The sequence below is a fragment of the Mytilus galloprovincialis genome, chromosome 9, assembly GCF_965363235.1.
Source record: "Mytilus galloprovincialis chromosome 9, xbMytGall1.hap1.1, whole genome shotgun sequence".
Classification (NCBI taxonomy): Eukaryota; Metazoa; Mollusca; class Bivalvia; order Mytilida; family Mytilidae; genus Mytilus; species Mytilus galloprovincialis.
Window position 1 is genome coordinate 61,998,741 of NC_134846.1, and position 21,429 is coordinate 62,020,169.

The following is a 21,429-nucleotide window of genomic DNA, read 5'->3' on the forward strand; positions in this document are numbered from 1 at the left end:
AAAGTTGTCTCATTGGCACTCATACCACCTCTTCTTCTTATTATATATCTATTTAAGTCTTTCAGAAAACTGAAGAGCAAATAGTTTTACAATAACTATGACGACATATAGATTTATCCATTTAACTTTTTGAGATAATAATTATATAACTTTATATACAAATGACTAACATATTTGTATGTTACAAGCAGTGTTAGAATGTCAACCATCTACTGTAAATTCTGATATGATTGTAAATTATTTATTACCAATAATGTGTCTGAGTGAGAATCACAATAATAATGTATATTATCATATTTAATTTTTACAGGAAATCATACCTCTGGATTTTACTATGGATGTTTTGGAGACAAGACAGAACAAAGAGATTTGTCTCATCACAAAGAATTTCCAGATACAAACTCTCCTAAGAATTGTATAAAATATTGCACAAATGGAGGTATAAATGTAATTTCTAATCCTGAATTTTAATATCAGAAGAGTTTTTTATACCCCTGCCGTAGCGGAAGGGGGCATTAAGTTTTACCCTTGTCAGTCTGTACGTACGTCTGTACGTCCCAAAGTTGGTTTCCATTCTCTAACTTTAGTTTGCCTCAACCAAATGTTATGAAACTTTTTACACAATGCTTACTACCACTAAATACAGATCAGGTTTGAATTTTGGTGGCGTCACTTTTTCTGTTTTAGAGTTAAGCCCTTAACTAACAGAAAAATTGCTAAATTTGTCTTTCTGTTCTCTAACTTAAGTTTGCCTACACCAAATGTTATGAAACTTATACACAATGCTAAGTTCTATAATATACAGATCAAGTTTGAATATTGGTGCTGTCACTTTTACTGTTCTAGAGTTCTGCCCTTTTCAAATGGAAAAATTTCTGAAAAATTTCAAAAATATCTATTAAGTATTTTTTTAATTTAAAATTGGAGTTATCTTCCTTTGTCCATAATTATAGTTGATTCAACTACAATCAATGCTTTTTAAAATCTTCTTGGAAAATTGGAGTTATCTTTCTTTGTCCAGAAAAGTAGTTGAATCAACTAAAACCAATGCTTTATTCATGTTATTCAAATCAATTTTCCATTTTACTACCAATTGATAAATTAAAGCAATCTTTACCATTCAGTGCTTACAAGCATTTGGATTACCATTCTAGGGTTATGCCCCTTTACAAATGGAAAAATTGCTGATTTTTTGTTTGTTTCTGTTCTCTTAACCTTAGTCATTGTTAGTTTGTCTCAACTTAATTTAATGGAATGTATATATAATGCTTATTACCACTAAACTCAGTTTAATTTCAAATTTTGGCAGCTTTACTTTTACAGTTCTTGAATTATGTCCTTTTATAACGTTATATGCTAGTGGGGGTATCATCTGTGTCCCTATGGACAGATTACAATTTTTTTTCAATTTTCATAAACTGATACCATTAATTTTTTTTTATCAAACTATGAATGATCAGTTCATGATATAGAAATTGAAATACATTTTGCTTTTAACACTTACTGATAATATATATTTTGCATTTATTGGTGTAGTCAACAAAAGCTTAATATTTGTGTCTTATCACAGGCAAATTTTTCTATATTTCTAGGTTATTTATATGCTGGGTTACAATACATGAAGGAATGTTGGTGTGGTGACAGATTTGGTAGCCATGGTAAAGTGGACACCTCATTGTGTAATAACCAGTGTCCTGGGGACCCATCTAAACCATGTGGTGGGTACCAGGCTAATAGCATCTATACAACTGGATTAGGAGGTAGGTCATAGTGTCGCTGTTGTCTTTCAGTAGAAATGATATGTATGATATAAAGTAAACAAGTAGCCATGAGAACTTTGACATGTATGTAAAATACTTTATAAATATCATTTATATCACATGAATTGATGCATGATGGTTAAGTAAATGGACAAATTCACATATATATTTTAATGAAAGTTTCCAAGCAACTAGACAGTAGAAAATAGAATATAGAATGTAAATGGGGAATGATTCAAAGAGACAAAAACCTGAATAAAGTGCAGAAAACAGCAAAAGGCTCCCAATGGACCTTTAACGCAGTGTGAAAATCCAGCATAACTATAACCCAAACAATATAGCCAAAAAAAGGGTCAGTAATATGACTTTATGGATTTCCTTGTAAAACAATATGTTGTTGTCCTTTAGGAATTAGAAAAGTAGGAAGAACAATAAAGGTAAAGAGATATATTTGGGAAATGACACTGTTGGTGAAATAAATTTTAAGTTAATGGCACTGCCTCTTTTTTGTAGCAAAAATAAAGAACCCAGTTGAGTTATTAGGACCAATAACTCAAACCACTCAAGTAAAGATTGTATTTGTATTGACCTTGAATGGTCGTGCTGTCAGACAGGTCAGAAGGTTACTGAAGGCAATCTACCACAGAGATCATTTCTACTATATTCATGTTGATAGTGTAAGTATTGTAAGAATTTGAGACTTTTTTAAAGACACTCTTAGTTTGTAAGTAATCACTAATTACTGACATATAACAGTGCTATAAAAAAAAAAAAACAGCAAAAAAATTTAAAAAAAATTTCATTGCAAATTATATTTATTACACTACTAGTTATTACTTTATGATATGGTACAAAAATCAACCAAAAAAAATCAATAAGTTTTGACCCTAGTTGACTTTTAAAATATTTATATCATTGGAAAAAGCTCCAAATTATCTCCCTTTTGTTAAAAAATGTATTTTTTGTGTTTAAATTGAAATATCTCTTTTAATTCATTGGTGACCTGTATTTTGTATTACTTTTGTCAAATAAGGTGTACTTAAACTTAATTATCGTAAAATTTAAGTGAATTCTGTAATTTAGGTTTTTTTTTTATTTCGATATTACCTTTTCTTCTACTATTAGTTCAACAGAAAAAACTACCTTAACAAAAATGCATACTTCTTCAAAAGGCAGATTGTGAGCTTAAATAAACGGTGACCCCATGTTTTTATTTAGATTTTTTATTAAGTATAGGATAAAGTTTAAAGAAAAAAACAAAACAGAATCCTATATTTAAAAAAAAAATGAATTTTTATTAAAGTTATTATTTAAAACATCACAATAAATTGTGAACATACCATAAAAAATATACTTTTAAATCTGCTTTAAAATTACAAAATATAACATCTGAAGTTTCAAATATAGCTTTTTCTATAAAGTGATTTTTTTACTTATTTAAAGATTGCTATTTTCAGAGACAACAGTATTTATATGATGAACTGTTACCTTTAGAATCAATGTTACCTAATGTAAGGCTGACCAGGAACAGGTTTGCTACCATATGGGGAGGAGCAAGTTTACTACAAGCTCACCTGGCATTCATAAAAGAGCTTCTAGAAATGACCGACTGGACATGGGACTATTATATAAATCTAAGTGAAAGTGACTATCCTATAAAGTAAGTATATAACATTAAATCAAATACTCACTAAATTTGTGAGTCATTTGTTTAAAGACAGTCCGTCAGCAGTACTGATAACTGAGTCTACAACCTAAAACATCTGTAGAAATAAGAAGATGTGTTATGAGTTCCAATGAGACAACTGTCCATCTAATTTACAATGTGTTAAAAATAAACCATTATTGGTCAAAGTACAGCCTTCAACACTTAGCTTTGCTCACACCCAACAGCAGGCCATTAAAAAAGGGCCTCATATTGACTGGTGTAAAATCAATTCAAACAGAAAAACCAACAGTCTTATCTAATATAAAAAAAACAAGAAACACATGAACTACACCAACAAACGACAACCACTGAACAAAAGGTTTACATGTTGACATTTATGTCCAATTTTCATAAAAGAAAGACCTATTCAACTTTTGCTTAGGTTTGCTTGATGTTTTCACATTAAGGTAACGAGTGAGCCACCTAATATAAAATTTTAGTTAGAAATGTCTCAGCAATTCAGAAAAACCAAAGATCATTTTCCAATTAAGGTGGTACCCAACACATTCACTAAAATTAATTTGGCTTGTTTAATTTTCCTTAAATTTTGACAAAGTATTTACTTTGACCCTTTAACAAAAATATAAAAATTTCAAAAATTTTGAACCAACCGTTTTATCAGAAAAATTACACTGGTTATATAGCAGTTTGACAAGCACCAATTTTGATCTTTCAGAAGCTTATTATCCCCATTACAATACAACGTAATTAAAACGTTTAGCTGATTTTACAGAGTTATCTCCCTGTAGTGTTAGGTACCACCTTAATTGTAACCTGTCAGCTGCAGCTATTGTTATTACCTCCACATTACGTTAATAGAAACCTTTATGTTAACATGAGAAAGATATAATTGATGGTCTGGTTCTTAAAAGCTTGACAAATAATGCTATAATGAATTTATCTTATAGAAATTTAGAAACCCTTGTGAATTTTCTGACAAGATACAATGGAAAAGTTTTTATGAAATCTCATGGCAGAGACACACCAAAGTGAGTATAAATTACAGTGTGAACAATTCAGATTATTTTACACATAAACCATCGAAACTCTGTGAAATTCTTGATTATATACTGTTCATACAATAACAACTCAACTGTCAATTAATAACAATAAAATTGAGAATGGAAATGGGGAATGTGCCAAAGAGACAACAACACGACCATAGAGCAGAAGGTCACCAACAGGTATGTTTTTTATTTTTTTTGTAATGTAAAGCTACATTTTTATACGCCTGTCAAAATTTTGAAGGGACGTATTATGGTATACAAATGTCCAGTGTCCGTCTGTCTGTCCGGCGTAAACATGTCGCACCGTAACTTGAGAACGACTTATCCAAATTTCATGAAACTAAATATAGTTGTTTCTTATGATGGTCAAATGATCTGTATACTTTTTGGTGAAAATAAGATTTAAACTTTTTGAGTTACAGCACTTTGTAACTAAAACAGGGGTGTGTTTTTTTTTTCACATGTCGCACCGTATCTCAAAAACGATTCTTGATTATGGCTTAAAACTTTATACACTTTTTAGTTATATTAACCTTAATATCTGTATACTTTTTTGGTGATGATTCAAAATTTAATTTTTGAGTTATTGAGTATTTTGTTTAAAAGGGGGAGGGATTTTTTACATGTCGCGCCATATCTCAAAAACTTTTTGTGATTATTGCCTAAAACTTTACACATGTCTTTTTTATATTAATCTAAAGATCTGTATAATTTTTGGTGATGACTCAAAATTTTATTTTTGAGTTATTGAGTATTTTGTTATACAGGGGAGGGTTTTTTATATGCCCGTCAAAATTTGACGGGACGTATTATGGTATACAAATGTCCGGTGTCCGTCCGTCCGTCTGTCCGTCTGTCCATCTGTCCGTCCGTCCGTCTGTCCGTCTGTCCGGCGTAAACATGTCGCACCGTAACTTGAGAACGACTTATCCAAATTTCATGAAACTTAATATAGTTATTTCTTATGATGGTCAAATGATCTGTTTACTTTTTGGTGAAAATAAGATTTAAACTTTTTGAGTTACGGCACTTTGTAACTAAAACAGGGGTGTTTTTTTCACATGTCGCACCGTATCTCAAAAACGTTTCTTGATTATTGCTTAAAACTTTACACACTTCTTAGTTATATTAATCTTAATATCTGTATACTTTTTGGTAATGATTCAAAATTTCATTTTTGAGTTTTTGAGTATTTTGTAAAAAAGGGGGCGGGTTTTTTTACATGTCGCACCGTATCTCAAAAACGATTTATGATTATTGCTTAAAACTTTACACACTTCTTTGTTATATTAATCTAAAGATCTGTATACTTTTTGGTGATGATTCAAAATTTCATTTTTGAGTTATTGAGTATTTTGTAAAAAAGGGGAGGGGTTTTTTACATGTCGTGCCGTATCTCAAAAACGATTTATGATTATTGCTTAAAACTTTACATACTTCTTTGTTATATTAATCTTAAGATCTGTATACTTTTTGGTGATGACTCAAAATGTTATTTTTGAGTTATTGAGTATTTTGTAAAAAAAGGGGAGGGTTTTTTTTACATGTCGCGTCGTATCTCAAAAACAATTTATGATTATTGCTTGAAACTGTACACACTTCTTTGTTATACTAATTTAAAGATCTGTATACTTTTTGGTTTGATTCAAAATTTTATTTTAGTGATATTTGTAAAAAAAAAACAGGGTGGGGGGGGGGGGGGGGTTGGGGTTTCACATGTCCCGCCATGTCTCAAAAACAATAAATGGTTATTGCTTAAAACTTCCTCAGAAACTATTTATGATTATTGCATAAAACTTCCACACAAGACGTCGGGCGTATCATGCGCTCATGGCGCAGCTGTTTATTTTACATGTCGCGCCGTATCTCAAAAATAATTTATGATTATTGCTTAAAACTTTACACACTTCTTTGTTATTTTAATCTAAAGATCTATATACTTTTTGATTTTAATTCAAAATTTTATTTTAGTGATATTTAGTTTTTTGTTAAAAAAAAAAACAAGGTGGGGGTTTCACATGTCCCGCCATGTCTCAAAAACAATATATGGTTATTGCTTTAAACTTTCTCAGAAACTATTTATGATTATTGCTTAAAACTTCCACACAAGACGTAGGGCGTATCATGCGCTCATGGCGCAGCTGTTTATTTGACAACAGACTCATAAAGGTTCACAGAATATCTAAAATAAAACATTTCTTTGGAGGGTAACACCAAATTACCTTTGAAATTATTGTCTTATTTCACCATTAATATTGTATACAGTTGATTTATTTATTTTTCAAAAAAAAAACAATTTTGTGGATTCAGGAATCTTGTATTTTTACGGATATTTTATTTTTATATGCCAAAGTCTGTTTACAAGCCTTTAGAAAATGTGCACTTTTTGAACAATTAAAATCGGGTTTCCATATATACCCATCAAATACAGTAAATTCAGACATTATTGCATGCATTTATTATTGCGATTTTGTCATTGTAAACTGAATTTAAAGTACATCAAAATTAGTATCCAACAAATAATTACAAATCCCCAGTAATCATTTGGTTTTGTTAATCTTTAAAATTTTCTCAGTACCCTAAATTAAAATGACTCAACACTTTTTTAATTACAGATTTTTGAAAAAGCAGGGACTTGACCAAATTTTTCATGAATGTGACAATCATCTTTGGAGACTTGGGCCTAGGGAACTTCCTAATGGGCTGCGTTTTGATGGAGGAAGTGATTGGGTTGGACTACACAGAAAGTTCTGTGAATATGTAATTACCTCGGATCCTTTATTAGATGGACTCAAGGAATTCTATAAATACACATTACTTCCTGCGGAGGTAAGACAATACACTTTAAAACACTGAATCATAATCTTATCAATAAAATGAAATATTATATAAAAAGTCAACTTTACAAAATATTGAGAGAAGAAGTACAATCTCCAGTAATAGACCAATGTACAATCTGTGTGACACACTCTAAAATCCGAAACAAGATTAAATAAAGACAATAAAAGAATTTTAAAGAACAACCAATAAAAAAAGTTTCACAGGAAGGTTCCTGATGATACCATCAGCTTGTTCTATTACAGAAAACTATGACTTGCCTTAAGGTGGTACCCAACACTTTCACTAAAATTAATTTGGCTCGTTTAATTTTCATAAAATTTTGTCAAATGGTAATATAGCAATTTGACAACCACCAATTTTGATCATTGAGAAGCTTAATATTCCTTTTACAACACAAGTTAATTAAAACGTTTAGCTGACTTTACAGAGTTATCTGCCTGTAGTGTTAGGTACCACCTTAATTGTTATTTGAGGATAATGCTCAATCTGTTTTACTGTGGATTCAGTTATCTTCATGGGTAACAATTTTATTGGATTAAGAAAAATAATGAATCCACAGTTAAAAGAGGGCATAAAGTGGCCCAAGACAGTGATGTACAGCATTTATATTCAGATCAGATTTTTAAGCATTTTTGTTTATTCAATCAGGAAAATGTAAAAATAATTTCTATCAGGCCTTGTGGGCATGAAAGTTTAGTGTACCATTATCAATTACTCTGCCTTGAGAATTCAATCAATCAAAATACTGGATTTTTGTGTTTTTCAAACTCCCATGAATGGATTAATGTTTTATGAGAATAGGCCCAACCGATTTGATAAAGCATTTGCAAGTCCTGATTTTAAAAAAGCCAAAATGATTCAACTTGTAATGTTTAGTCTTCCTTTTTTCCCATCAAAATTCTGTATGAAAATTCAGTCAGTCATAACTAATGTAATCACACACAAGTTATTATAAATTATTCACTTTTTAAAAAAAAAGGGGGGGAAGCAATGGTAATTCCTGCTTTTGTGATCACTTATGTACTGACAAATAATTGTTTTAGAAAAATATTGTCTTGTAAATTTAAATCATACATCTGTCAATTAAATACATTATTTGAAATCTGTCATAGGATATTTTGTTTGATTTGTTTATCATTCCTGAATGTTTTATTTTCAGTCATTCTTTCACACAGTTCTTCAGAACAGTATTTTCTGTGATAAATGGATGGACAACAATCTACATGTAACAAACTGGATTAGAAAGAAAGGTTGTAAATGTCAGAATAAACACATTGTAGACTGGTGTGGATGTTCTCCAAATGATTTCAAGTCTACAGATTTACAAAGACTAATGGTAGGTAAAACTTTGCTGGCATATTATTACTGAAGTAACTGTAAACCAATAAAAGCAGGTATTTCATGCAATTTATTGTGACGATTTAAATGTACATTACATTTTACTTGTGGATTTGTGGAAACAAATGCTGACAAAAATTATTTAGTTTTTAGTCATTTTGATATTTAATCTATGATATGAATGTAAATTGAGAGCCAAGCTTAATGTAAGTCTCATATGGACAAACTTTTTAAGTGTAACACAGTATGACTGTGTCTGAAGTCATATCCACCATCAGACATTTGATTTTTGACTTCAATGAATTAAGCCTCAATTAGAGCCACTAAAATGAAAATAGGTCTGCAAACCTTTCAGAAATGTGAAGATAATGCTTAAAATAAAACTAACATATAGGATAAGGATCTTCAGTTTTCCCACCAGAGGTGGTTCCCTAAGGGTATTTCTGCTTTAGCCTATGTAAACTCTGACTGCCATGAAATTGTACAATAGTGTTGAATGTGGCCTTAAACACAAATCAGTTAACCAATCAATCACAGTTGTAAGAAGATGATCTGGCAAACTTTCAAATTTGATTGTAGAATACATGTTTAATTTGAATTTGTTAATATAATGCGGTTGAAAAAATGGAATATAACTTAAAAGGTGATATTTATTTCTCACTTGTTAGTTGCTATCATTTTAGATAGTTTAAACATAAATAAAATGGTTTAACTTGAAGGACAAAAAGCCATTTTTAGCTCACCTGGCCCGAAGGGCCAAGTGAGCTTTTCCCATCACTTTGCGTCCGGCGTCCGTCGTCGTCCGTCGTCGTCCTGCGTCCGTCGTCGTTAACTTTTACAAAAATCTTCTCCTCTGAAACTACTAAGCCAAATTTAATCAAACTTGGCCACAATCATCATTGGGGTATCTAGTTTAAAAAATGTGTCCGGTGACCCCGCCAACTAACCAAGATGGCCGCCATGGCTAAAAATAGAACATAGGGGTAAAATGCAGTTTTTGGCTTATAACTCAAAAACCAAAGCATTTAGAGCAAATCTGACATGGGGTAAATATAGAATAACCATACATTGTCTCGAAATATCAATGTTATTTGTACAAGGCTTAGAAACAGGTAGAAAGCGAGGCTGTGCCGAGCATTTCTACCTGTTTCGAGCCGAGTACAAATAACCGATTGATATTTCGAGACAATGTATGGTTATTCTTTATATACTGCAACTCTTATAAGTGTTTAGGGTAAAAACCATCATTTTTTAATTTGAAGCGGACGACGTAAAATTTCCGCGAACCTGTATGTTTTATTGACGTCATAAATAAAACTCTACGGAAACGCATTGTCAACGTCATAAACAAGGTGATATACGGTCAGTGACTGTATATCACATATGAATATACAGTCAATGTAATTTGACTGCTCAAATAGGACAGCTGCAGTATATAATTGTTTATCAGGTCAAGATCTATCTGCCCAGAAATTTTCAGATGAATCGGACAACCCGTAGATGGGTTGCTGCCCCTGAATTGGTAATTTTATGGAAATTTTGCTGTTTTTGGTTATTATCTTGAATATTATTATAGATAGAGATAAACTGTAAACAGCAATAATGTTCAGCAAAGTAAGATTTACAAATAAGTCAACATGACCGAAATGGTCAGTTGACCCCTTAAGGAGTTATTGCCCTTTATAGTCAATTTTTAACCATTTTTCGTAAATCTTAGTAATCTTTTACAAAAATCTTCTCCTCTGAAACTACTGGGCTAAATTAATCCAAACTTGGCCACAATCATCTTTGGGGTATGTAGTTCAAAAAATGTGTCCGGTGACCCGGCCATCCAACCAAGATGGCTGCCACGGCTAAATATAGGACATAGGGGTAAAATGCAGTTTTTGGCTTATAACTCAAAAATCAAAGCATTTAGAGCAAATCTGACATGGGGTAAAATTGTTTATCAGGTCAAGATCTATCTGCCCAGAAATTTTCAGATGAATCGGACAACCCGTTGATGGGTTGCTGCCCCTGAATTGGTAATTTTATGGAAATTTTGCTGTTTTTGGTTATTATCTTGAATATTATTATAGATAGAGATAAACTGTAAACAGCAATAATGTTCAGCAAAGTTAGATTTACAAATAAGTCAACATGACCGAAATGGTCAGTTGACCCCTTAAGGAGTTATTGCCCTTTATAGTCAATTTTTAACCATTTTTCGTAAATCTTAGTGATCTTTTACAAAAATCTTCTCCTCTGAAACTACTGGGCTAAATTAATCCAAACTTGGCCACAATCATCTTTGGGGTATGTAGTTCAAAAAATGTGTCCGGTGACCCGGCCATCCAACCAAGATGGCTGCCACGGCTAAATATAGGACATAGGGGTAAAATGCAGTTTTTGGCTTATAACTCAAAAATCAAAGCATTTAGAGCAAATCTGACATGGGGTAAAATTGTTTATCAGGTCAAGATCTATCTGCCCAGAAATTTTCAGATGAATCGGACAACCCGTTGATGGGTTGCTGCCCCTGAATTGGTAATTTTATGGAAATTTTGCTGTTTTTGGTTATTATCTTGAATATTATTATAGATAGAGATAAACTGTAAACAGCAATAATGTTCAGCAAAGTTAGATTTACAAATAAGTCAACATGACCGAAATGGTCAGTTGACCCCTTAAGGAGTTATTGCCCTTTATAGTCAATTTTTAACCATTTTTCGTAAATCTTAGTGATCTTTTACAAAAATCTTCTCCTCTGAAACTACTGGGCTAAATTAATCCAAACTTGGCCACAATCATCTTTGGGGTATGTAGTTCAAAAAATGTGTCCGGTGACCCGGCCATCCAACCAAGATGGCTGCCACGGCTAAATATAGGACATAGGGGTAAAATGCAGTTTTTGGCTTATAACTCAAAAATCAAAGCATTTAGAGCAAATCTGACATGGGTAAAATTGTTTATCAGGTCAAGATCTATCTGCCCAGAAATTTTCAGATGAATCGGACAACCCGTTGATGGGTTGCTGCCCCTGAATTGGTAATTTTATGGAAATTTTGCTGTTTTTGGTTATTATCTTGAATATTATTATAGATAGAGATAAACTGTAAACAGCAATAATGTACAGCAAAGTTAGATTTACAAATAAGTCAACATGACCGAAATGGTCAGTTGACCCCTTAAGGAGTTATTGCCCTTTATAGTCAATTTTTAACCATTTTTCGTAAATCTTAGTGATCTTTTACAAAAATCTTCTCCTCTGAAACTACTGGGCTAAATTAATCCAAACTTGGCCACAATCATCTTTGGGGTATGTAGTTTAAAAAATGTGTCCGGTGACCCGGCCATCCAACCAAGATGGCTGCCATGGCTAAATATAGGACATAGGGGTAAAATGCAGTTTTTGGCTTATAACTCAAAAATCAAAGCATTTAGAGCAAATCTGACGGAGTGAAATTGTTTATCATGTCAAGATCTATCTGCCCTGAAATTTTCAGATGGATCCGACAACCGGTTGTTGGGTTGCTGCCCCATAATTGGTAATTTTAAGAAAATTTTGACGTTTTTTGTTATTATCTTGAATATTATTATAGATAGAGATAAACTGTAAACAGCAATAATGTACAGCAAAGTAAGACCTAAAGATAAGTCAAACATGACAAAAATGGTCAGTTGACCCCCTAAGGAGTTATTGTCCTTTATAGTCAATTTTTAACAATTTTCATAAAATTTGTAAATTTTTACTAACATTTTCCACTGAAACTACTGGGCCAAGATCATAATAGATAGAGATAATTGTAAGGAGCAAGAATGTTCAGTAAAGTAAGATGTACAAACACATCACCATCACCTAAACACAATTTTGTCATGAATCCATCTGCTTCCTTTGTTTAATATTCACATATACCAAGGTGAGCGACACAGGCTCTTTAGAGCCTCTAGTTTTATCTTTCCAGGTCTTTGAACAGCGACCCAGATTTTTTGCCAGGAAATTTGAACCAGCTGTCAATCAGGACATAATCAACAGTTTAGATCTGTACTTGTTTAAAGACAGACCACAAGATATGAAATCCTACACAAAGTACTGGCAGAATGAATTCCATTTCAAAGATAAAACAAGCAACAAGACAGATACACTTCTTAGTTTTTATGGCTCATTTCAAAGAAAGAGTTTAGAAAGTCAGAAACTTTCATCCTGTCACCTGAAACCAGTTCGAACATTAGAATCCAATGCTTACTTTGTAGAGGATCACTATAATGGGGCTTTAGTCTTATATGAAGCTCAGCATGAACAATCAGGGAAGATAGTTACATTAGAATCTCATTTTACAAGAAGACGTCATTATATCGTGAGTGATCCCCAGGGACCAGCTGGTAGATTACTTAGCTTAGAGGTAATATTTTGTTCTGAAAATAAGTAGAAGCAAATATTTTTCTTACCAAACTGCTGTACTTTTACTTAGAAAATGATTTTGGTGTTAACATTTCAGCACCTGTGCAGTTCACATTAGCTAAAATTTTAATTCAATCTTTCAGACAAGTAGCATGTTGAACTTAAATTTTATAATACAACAAAAGTTTAATTCTTATTAGCACAACAATTATTATTTAAGATAAAAATATTGGTAAAGGGAGATAAGACAAGAGAGAAATACTTAGAAAAATAATTTGACCAGCGCTAAAAAATAATTGAGAGGGTTGGAAACCATATGCTATTTTTTTCTGTGGATAGTAGAATTTTTATTTATACATGGCATAATAACCGTTAATTCCTTTTACAGATAGGCACTGAATATGATCTGAAAGAAAATATATTTAGAAATTTTGGACAAGTGATAGGTCCATATAGTGATTTGACATTAGAGCACAGTTGGTCCAGTGGTTCAGACTTCACAGTATCTGTAGCCTGGATAGACCCAACAGATGTTGTAGCAGCATCATATGACATTGAAATTCCAGGGACCAATCATATAGGTTCTCTTAAGCCTGACTTAAAAGTTCCACTTAGACCCGGTGTATGGAAAGTGAAATTAATGCATAAATGGGAGGTTGTAGCAGAAACATCATTTTTAGTAGTGCCATTAACTACATTCCAACATAGGCCAGTAAAATTTCAACAAGTACTTTCATTTCATAATGGACCAGGTAGTCTGTATATTGATAAAGATTTTAAAGATTTTGACACAGTCCTACAGGTAAACAGGACTGTTCAGTTACAAAAGGATGCAGATTCTAATGGTAGGAAAACAGGTGGTCAGCTAGACCAATGGGTTGACAATTTAACCAAAGCATTCTGGGAATATCAAAATATATGTATATCTGGTGAAAGTTCTATAGGTTGTTTAGAGTTAGATATTTGTGAGAAGACTTTGTGGAGTTCAAGGTCAGAAGATCCGAAATCAGAGCTCCATGGAATAGATTCTAAATCTGGTCGTTTAAGATAGCATTAATCAAAATTAGTCTTTTAATCTATGCATTATTATAATTAATAGCTGTGGACCACAGGAGTAGGGGCAATAAGGCCCTTATTTGGCCCAAAAAATACTGCAAATTTAAAAGTTATCATTCATATTTTTAAATTACTGAAAAGTATCTCAGGTAGAAGGTATTCAGAAAAACTAAATAATTTTGAACATTGAGAAGTTACCATGGCAACAAATCATGCCATAATTTGCATATTTTGTAAAATTTTGTGATTTTCCTTGTTTTTCATCAAAATTTTAAGTAAATTTTCGATTGGAAAAGTATGTGCGCACCCAAGAAACAGCTTTATATTTGGTGAGATTTTGTCAATAGTAATAATAAAGCTTCATTTAAATTATTTTGTTGTTTCTTGGCTGCGCACGATGTTTTCACAACAGAAATAAAGATAGAAAACTGCATAAATTCTGAATTTTCATCGTTTTTGTGAAAACAGTTCATATTATGACGTAATTGTGACGTCATCACATAAGAATCTTAATGTTTTTCATTTATTTTTCTTGACCCTATGCATTTCTAAAGATTATGTGCCAATTTGAAAAAGTTATCAAACATTTTATTTTCTTGGGCCAAAACCAGGCCTTAATGCCCCTACTCCTTTAGCATGAAATACTGAAATTGCCATCACTTTGCATCTGTCGTACAGAGATAGAACTTAAGACTTTGGCAATGGTAGCCCACAGCTTTAATATACAAGAAAAGCAGAAATTTCAGTAGCCCACACCAAATTTTAGGGACCATTGGCCTGTGGGCCATGCTAATTTCATACCCTGGTTGTATATATGTTATATGAAAACTGTCAAGTTTAGTCCTCTCTCTTTTGCATAATAGGTTCTTTATCTTAAGGTATAATAAGATATTGTAGCATAATGAGCAACATACATGATAAAAAAGTTACAGCCAGAGATTCAGAAATTGCTATGACATCATTTTTATATATGACTAAATGGGAAAATACACTGGAGATTTTTGTCCTCTGAAATAACTAAACCTGTTTTAACCTATTTCTTTAGAAGTGGGACAGATTTCGTAATTAAATTCCTTGCTGGCTAGTGGAGAGCATAATTTAATGCACATTGGGTCATTCTTGTGAAAGAGAACGATACAGACTTCTAAGAGCCTACTGTTATTTAATTTCAATGAATGAGACAATGAATCATACATGTGCCAATAATTGTAATTGCTTGACCAAGTTGTAACCTTAATAAGTGATATATGTTGTTAAAACTATTTATTGATGGAGAATTTTATGTTTTATTTTTTATTTTAATTAATTTTCTTTCTTAATTTCATTTGTCATTAAAATATGTGAAATAGGTTAATCAAGTCTCTGATATTTTAATTATCTATTTCATAATTCAATTCAATTCAATATTTTATTTACGTCTCACCTTGTGCATAAAATTACACAATACATTTATAAAAGATACATTTTGTATACATAAGCCAATCAGTTCAGATTTATGAGAGACGATAATCAACTAAAACAATATGTATATGTACATAATAAATATTAAACTTGAATGGTAAAATTATACAACAATAGTATTCACTTATTATTTACAATATAAAACTTCTCAACATCTTTTAAGAATAAAATTACAGGTTTTGGCACATAGTCTTATAATATCTTGATTCGAAAATAAAAATACCATTTTCTGACAATCTGTAAAACTATTAAAATGTTCATCAATTTTTAGAGACTCAGTGAAAAGAACTTGTCTAAGATTGTTATAAACAGGACAATGTAAAATAACATGATATTCATCTTTGACAGTATTAAAACAATTAAAACAACATCTCTCTTCCAGCAGCAAATTTTCATACCTCCCAGTTTCCAGTCTAATAGGAGCCACATCTAAATTTTGCAAAGGCGCTTCTTTCACTAAAAAGGCATTAACAGTTTCACATGTTTTAGGTACAAACTGAAATTGCATGTATATTTTTGATTTTTAAAATTAGTGAAATTCATCAGTTTTACAGTTTAGCTTAATTTTAATCCATTGTTAAAATATATTTCCTGTAATATTGTAAATATGAGATTTTGAAAACATTGTAAATGAAAAAGAAACTAGTTACATATCACTTTGAAAGTACTTTCAAGCTTTAAACTAAATGTGTCTTGTATTGCTTAAATCCTACAAAATCATTCATATACATCTGTAAATTTTTTTAATTCATAACTTTTATATTAATTACCATAATTTCATAATTAAATCTGTTACAGAAAAACCACAAATAATTTTTAAATTATTGAAAAACAGAAAAGTTTGTTCATCATGACATATTTAATTAAAAGGTATATTGTCATATCCCATGCAATTGTTTTTCCCACAGGGCAAAGTTATCAAGTTTATGAAACCCTGTTAAATTTGAATATAAAGAATTACAATTCACTTTATTATTAAAAAAGTATTTTACTTACAAAATGTACATGTATATATCCATTATATCAAAATGTTATTCAAGGCTATATATATATATATTTCTATAAAAGAATATTTTTTTCCCAATATATGCTTTTTTTTCAAATTATACATGTTTGGGGTAAAAATTTGCATTCAAAAGACATAAAAAGAGGAATTAATTAATAAGACAATCTAACTTTAGCAAACAACCTATTTTTATTGAGTACAATTTGTTTTACAACTGTACATTTAGAATAATTGATATATGTATATTCTGGTCTTCACATTATACAACTGTGTTCATTACATTTAGTATTTACTTTTTATGGTGCTATGGTAATATTTGTTTTCAAACATGTATGCTTATTTTATTTTTTCTTATTACATGCTAGATCTGTTACATTTTGTACATGCTTCAAAAGTTAAGATTATGTTTTCCTGAAATTATATATATATATTTATGCATGTATCATCTTAAAGTCAAAGATGTCTTTATTTTTTTTAGATTGTATTACTGTTGTCTGGTTCATTATTATTAAAGCAAATTTTAATATTGTCTGCAAAGATTATCTTAAAGTGAAACAGAGATGTTAACATAATAATGACAGCCATTTATTAACACACAAGGGGGGAGGGGAAGTCCCGGAAGAGTTAACAATCCAATTTGTGGAAATTGGTGTGACCTGAATCGTAGCATTTCCAAACGTTTAAACATCATGAACATAGGAGTAATTTGTAGTTCTATGTCAGCAAACACAGTAAAAGAAAGAGCTACTGTTCTGCAGCTAGCATTAGTTATCAGCTGGTGCAAGCAGTTTAATAGACCATGCTTAAATAACTAAAAACTTGCCTAGCTTTAACAGTCATTGATTATAATGTAAAACAAGTTACCATTCTCCTTTAAATCTTTCTCTTTTGTCTGAATATACTTTGTGATAAAGATTGTTATACAATTTTGTTGTACAAACAGTTTGTTTACAATATTTGGGAGAAAGTTATGACAAAAAAATCTTGATAGACAATTCCTAATTGGAATTTTATCATATAAGCATCTCTAAACTAAATCTTAATTCATTACTTCATAATATTGCTTTAATATTTATTGATGAACACATGCATTAATTGTTATTTAATCCACATTTATACTTGCAAAGTTTGATATTATGAAGATCCTGTAATTGTCATGTCCTTCAATAAATCTGTACTTCCATTCACACCATAAACATTCTGAAACTAAGAATGTGACTGTCTGACAGGTACACTCACAAATAGTAAGAGGATACATGTTTACTTCTAAATCTTTTAACAATTGTATAAAGATGTTATTTTGAATATCTACCTTGATGTTACAAATGATGGCAGGCTCTGGAATCATATTGTTCCATCTTAGTAATAAAGACTCATTGTAAGCACTATATACATGAAATCATTTGTTCTTTAAAAGTCACACTTCTTAAAATTGACACTGTTAGTACATATAAGTGTAATTAACATGACTTGTGCCATGAATATTACAGAAAGTAGTCAGTTGTTTTGAACTTGTGATAGAAACTTGTTTTGTTTAGAGTATTGTACTTTAAATATTTATATGTGTTTTGACTATTAAGCTTTAAATGTGATGGTGTATGTATGTTTTATTTGAAATTTGTATTTTAATTCAATGCTTGTACTGCCTTTTCCCAGGTGCAGGATTTTGCACACTGTTTCCTGAGGCTCTTGTATAAAAAAACGTTTGTGGTTTGGCTTGTTTAGCAAGAAGCACTTAAAAGTTCATTAAGTCAAAGACAATAAGATTTGGTATGGAGTTCTAATAGCATTGGCACCTCTCTTTTCCTTGGAGATTTTTGCCCGTTCGCTCAATTATGGCCAATGGCTTTGAAACTTCTGTTTACAGTTGAACTTGATTCATTTATTTTTATGGGTATCAATTTTGGGGGTTTAGGTAAAAATTGTATTCTTATGGATATTGGATTTAGTTTGCAATCAGTCTTCATAAAATTTGATTCCTTGAACAGTTTAAATTCTTGGTTAACTTATAACCATGAACTCCCCAAAAGAGGATTTCCCACAGATCCACAGTAGTTTACATGTTTAAGTTTGTGGTAAGGTAAGTTGACAGTTAGTACTAATGGTAACTCAGTGACATTTTTTAATTCATTCGTATATTAAGTATTAGCATGTATCTCATTTCAATGTCCTTCATATGGCCCTGTCCTTTCAGTCATTGTTTAATGACTTTTAAAGTTTTGCATAGCTCACAAGTTTAGATAACTGTAATTTTATTTCGACTTTGAATTGTACCCTCTGTAAAGCGGGAGATTTTGACTCCTGCCGGAAAGAATCACATGTATGCCCTCAAATGCAGGCAAGACATATCCCTTTGTGTTAATGGTTTTGAAAACATAATCACTGCCTTCATTTAGAAGACAAAAAAATTTTTTTGAACGATAGAGTATTAAATTGTCATTTTAAACATTAAGCATGGTAACTCTTTTCAAATACCAACTGCAAACTTAGGATGAGGGCAATGAATTTCGTGCTATTATTGATTTTTACCCTAAAAGAACTGGAACAAGGAAATCACAAGATATTAGTAATTCTAATTTAGATAAATGAATAGCAGATTTAAATAGATAAAAGTCATGTAGAATTAGATAAAATATTATTTTTAGTAATTCACCAAATAATGGCTGTGATTATATTATTAGATTTTAAATTAGATTATTAGACATTGTTATTTAACACCAATGCAACTTACTATGCTGTATTACTTAATCTTTTGATAACATATTAGTTTTTGGAAAGGTCTTTTTGTCGAGCCTTCGACTTTAGTCGAAAAAGCGAGACTAAGCGATCCTACATTCCGTTGTCGTCGTCGTCGTCGGCGGCGTCCACAAATATTCACTCTGTGGTTAAAGTTTTTGAAATTTTAATAACTTTCTTAAACTATACTGAATTTCTACCAAACTTGGACAGAAGCTTGTTTATGATCATAAGAAAGTATCCAGAAGTAAATTTTGTAAAAATAAAATTCCATTTTTTCCGTATTTTTCTAATAAATGGACTTAGTTTTTCTGCGAGGAAACATTACATTCACTCTGTGGTTAAAGTTTTTAAAATTTTAATAACTTTCATAAACTATCCTTGATATGTACCAAACTAGGACAGAAGCTTGTTTATGATCATAAGATAGTATCAAGAAGAAAATGTTGTGAAAATAAATTTCCACTTTTCCGTATTTTACTTATAAATGGACTTAGTTTTTCTGCGAGGAAACATTACATTCACTCTGTGGTTAAAGTTTTTAAAATTTATTAACTTTCATAAACTATCCTTGATTTGTACCAAACTTGGACAGAAGCTTGTTTATGATCATAAGATAGTATCAAGAAGAAAATTTTGTAAAAATAAATTTCCACTTTTCCGTATTTTACTTATATATGGACTTAGTTTTTTTGCCAGAAACAAAACATTCACTCTGTGGTTTAAGTTTTTAAAATTTTTATAATGTTCTTAAACTATCCTGGATTTCTACCAAACTTAGACAAAAGCTTATTTCTGATCATAAGATATTATTCAGAAGTAAATTTTGTAAAAAAAAAATTCACTTTTTCCGTATTTTACTTATAAATGGACTTAGTTTTTCTTCCAGTTAACATTACATACAGTCTGCAGTTAAAGTTTATGAAACATTTATTAGATTCATAAACTATCCTGGATTTTTTCAAACTTGGAAGCTTCTTTCAATCAAAAGACAGTATCGTGAGGGAAATTTTTATTGATGTTTTTCCTCATTTTTGTTGAGTCTGCGATTAACAGAAAAAGTAGGCGAGACACCGGGTTCCGTGGAACCCTTACGAATTTTTTACTATTAATGTATACACAAATATTTTGAATTGTTTATATATAAGTTGTTCTTCCATGATGTTGTTAAATTCTACTTATGACAAACTTGTTTACTACTACAGCAAATGTTTAATGTTTGGGTTCACTTTTAATTTTTTCATGTACAAATGTACCAATTTTTTTTATTGATTTGTTTTACTTTGTGTAATCCATCAGCGCTAAGACTTAGCAATCAGATAGGTGCTATTTTTTTGTTTGCTTGGATTAAAACTGTGAAAAACTAAGAAGTTGAAAAATCATTTTTTTTTTTTAAATTGTAAAAATTGGTACTGATCTAGTTCAAATAATTTTAAAATGTTATTAATGTTAAACTTCTCAAGAATAAAACTTTTTACAAATTTCTTCACATTTCATCCAATGTTCATATTATACAGAGATACTCAGCACTGAGATTCAAATTCCAGTACATTTATATCTTAGGCTACTTCTACTGGAGAAAAAGGTCCTATGTGAACAGGATTGGACAATGGCTTAAAATCACAGGGTATCAAATAATTATTGGCGTACACAAGAAACATTACCTATTTTGTAATATATTCGCATCCAGGAATTACTTCAACACGCTTCAACAATGACTCAACTAAAAGTTGCAACTGAATATCAGAAAGTTTTCACTTATTATTGGCTTACACAAGAAACCTGGTCTATTTTTTAATATATTTGCATCCAGGAATTACCTCAACACACTTCAACAATTAAGGCAGCAACCATTTGATTTTCTGGGGGGGGCTATGGTTTTTTTTGGAAAAAAAAGTTTGTTTCCAGGTTTTGGTGAAAAAAATAATTTGTTTTGGACCCTGAGTAAAAAAAATTGTTTGTTTCACCCTCAGCTGCCACTATATGTAATGCTAAAATTGAAAGAAAAAAATTGTCTTCGGTTTGTCGCTAAAAAAATAGATTGTTCTTCGCCGAAGGCGAAAAAAAAAGTTTGCACAGAAAAAAAAACCATAGCCCCCCCCAGAAAATCAAATGGTTGCTGCCTAATGATTCAA

General features: G+C 31.1%; 1 protein-coding gene across 1 annotated transcript in view; it reads left to right on the forward strand.

The window, feature by feature from the left end:
* The window catches only part of LOC143045538 (xylosyltransferase 1-like), a 23,328-nt gene extending 4,324 nt beyond the window's left edge, over positions 1 to 19,004 (forward strand). The window contains exons 3-11 of the mRNA XM_076218118.1: positions 311 to 439; positions 1,593 to 1,760; positions 2,274 to 2,437; positions 3,218 to 3,420; positions 4,377 to 4,457; positions 7,091 to 7,304; positions 8,476 to 8,652; positions 12,599 to 13,036; positions 13,424 to 19,004. Coding sequence (XP_076074233.1) covers positions 311 to 439; positions 1,593 to 1,760; positions 2,274 to 2,437; positions 3,218 to 3,420; positions 4,377 to 4,457; positions 7,091 to 7,304; positions 8,476 to 8,652; positions 12,599 to 13,036; positions 13,424 to 14,086 — 2,237 coding nt within the window. The 3' untranslated portion in view covers positions 14,087 to 19,004. The remainder of the gene's footprint in view (positions 1 to 310; positions 440 to 1,592; positions 1,761 to 2,273; positions 2,438 to 3,217; positions 3,421 to 4,376; positions 4,458 to 7,090; positions 7,305 to 8,475; positions 8,653 to 12,598; positions 13,037 to 13,423) is intronic.
* Positions 19,005 to 21,429: the final 2,425 nt, after the last annotated feature.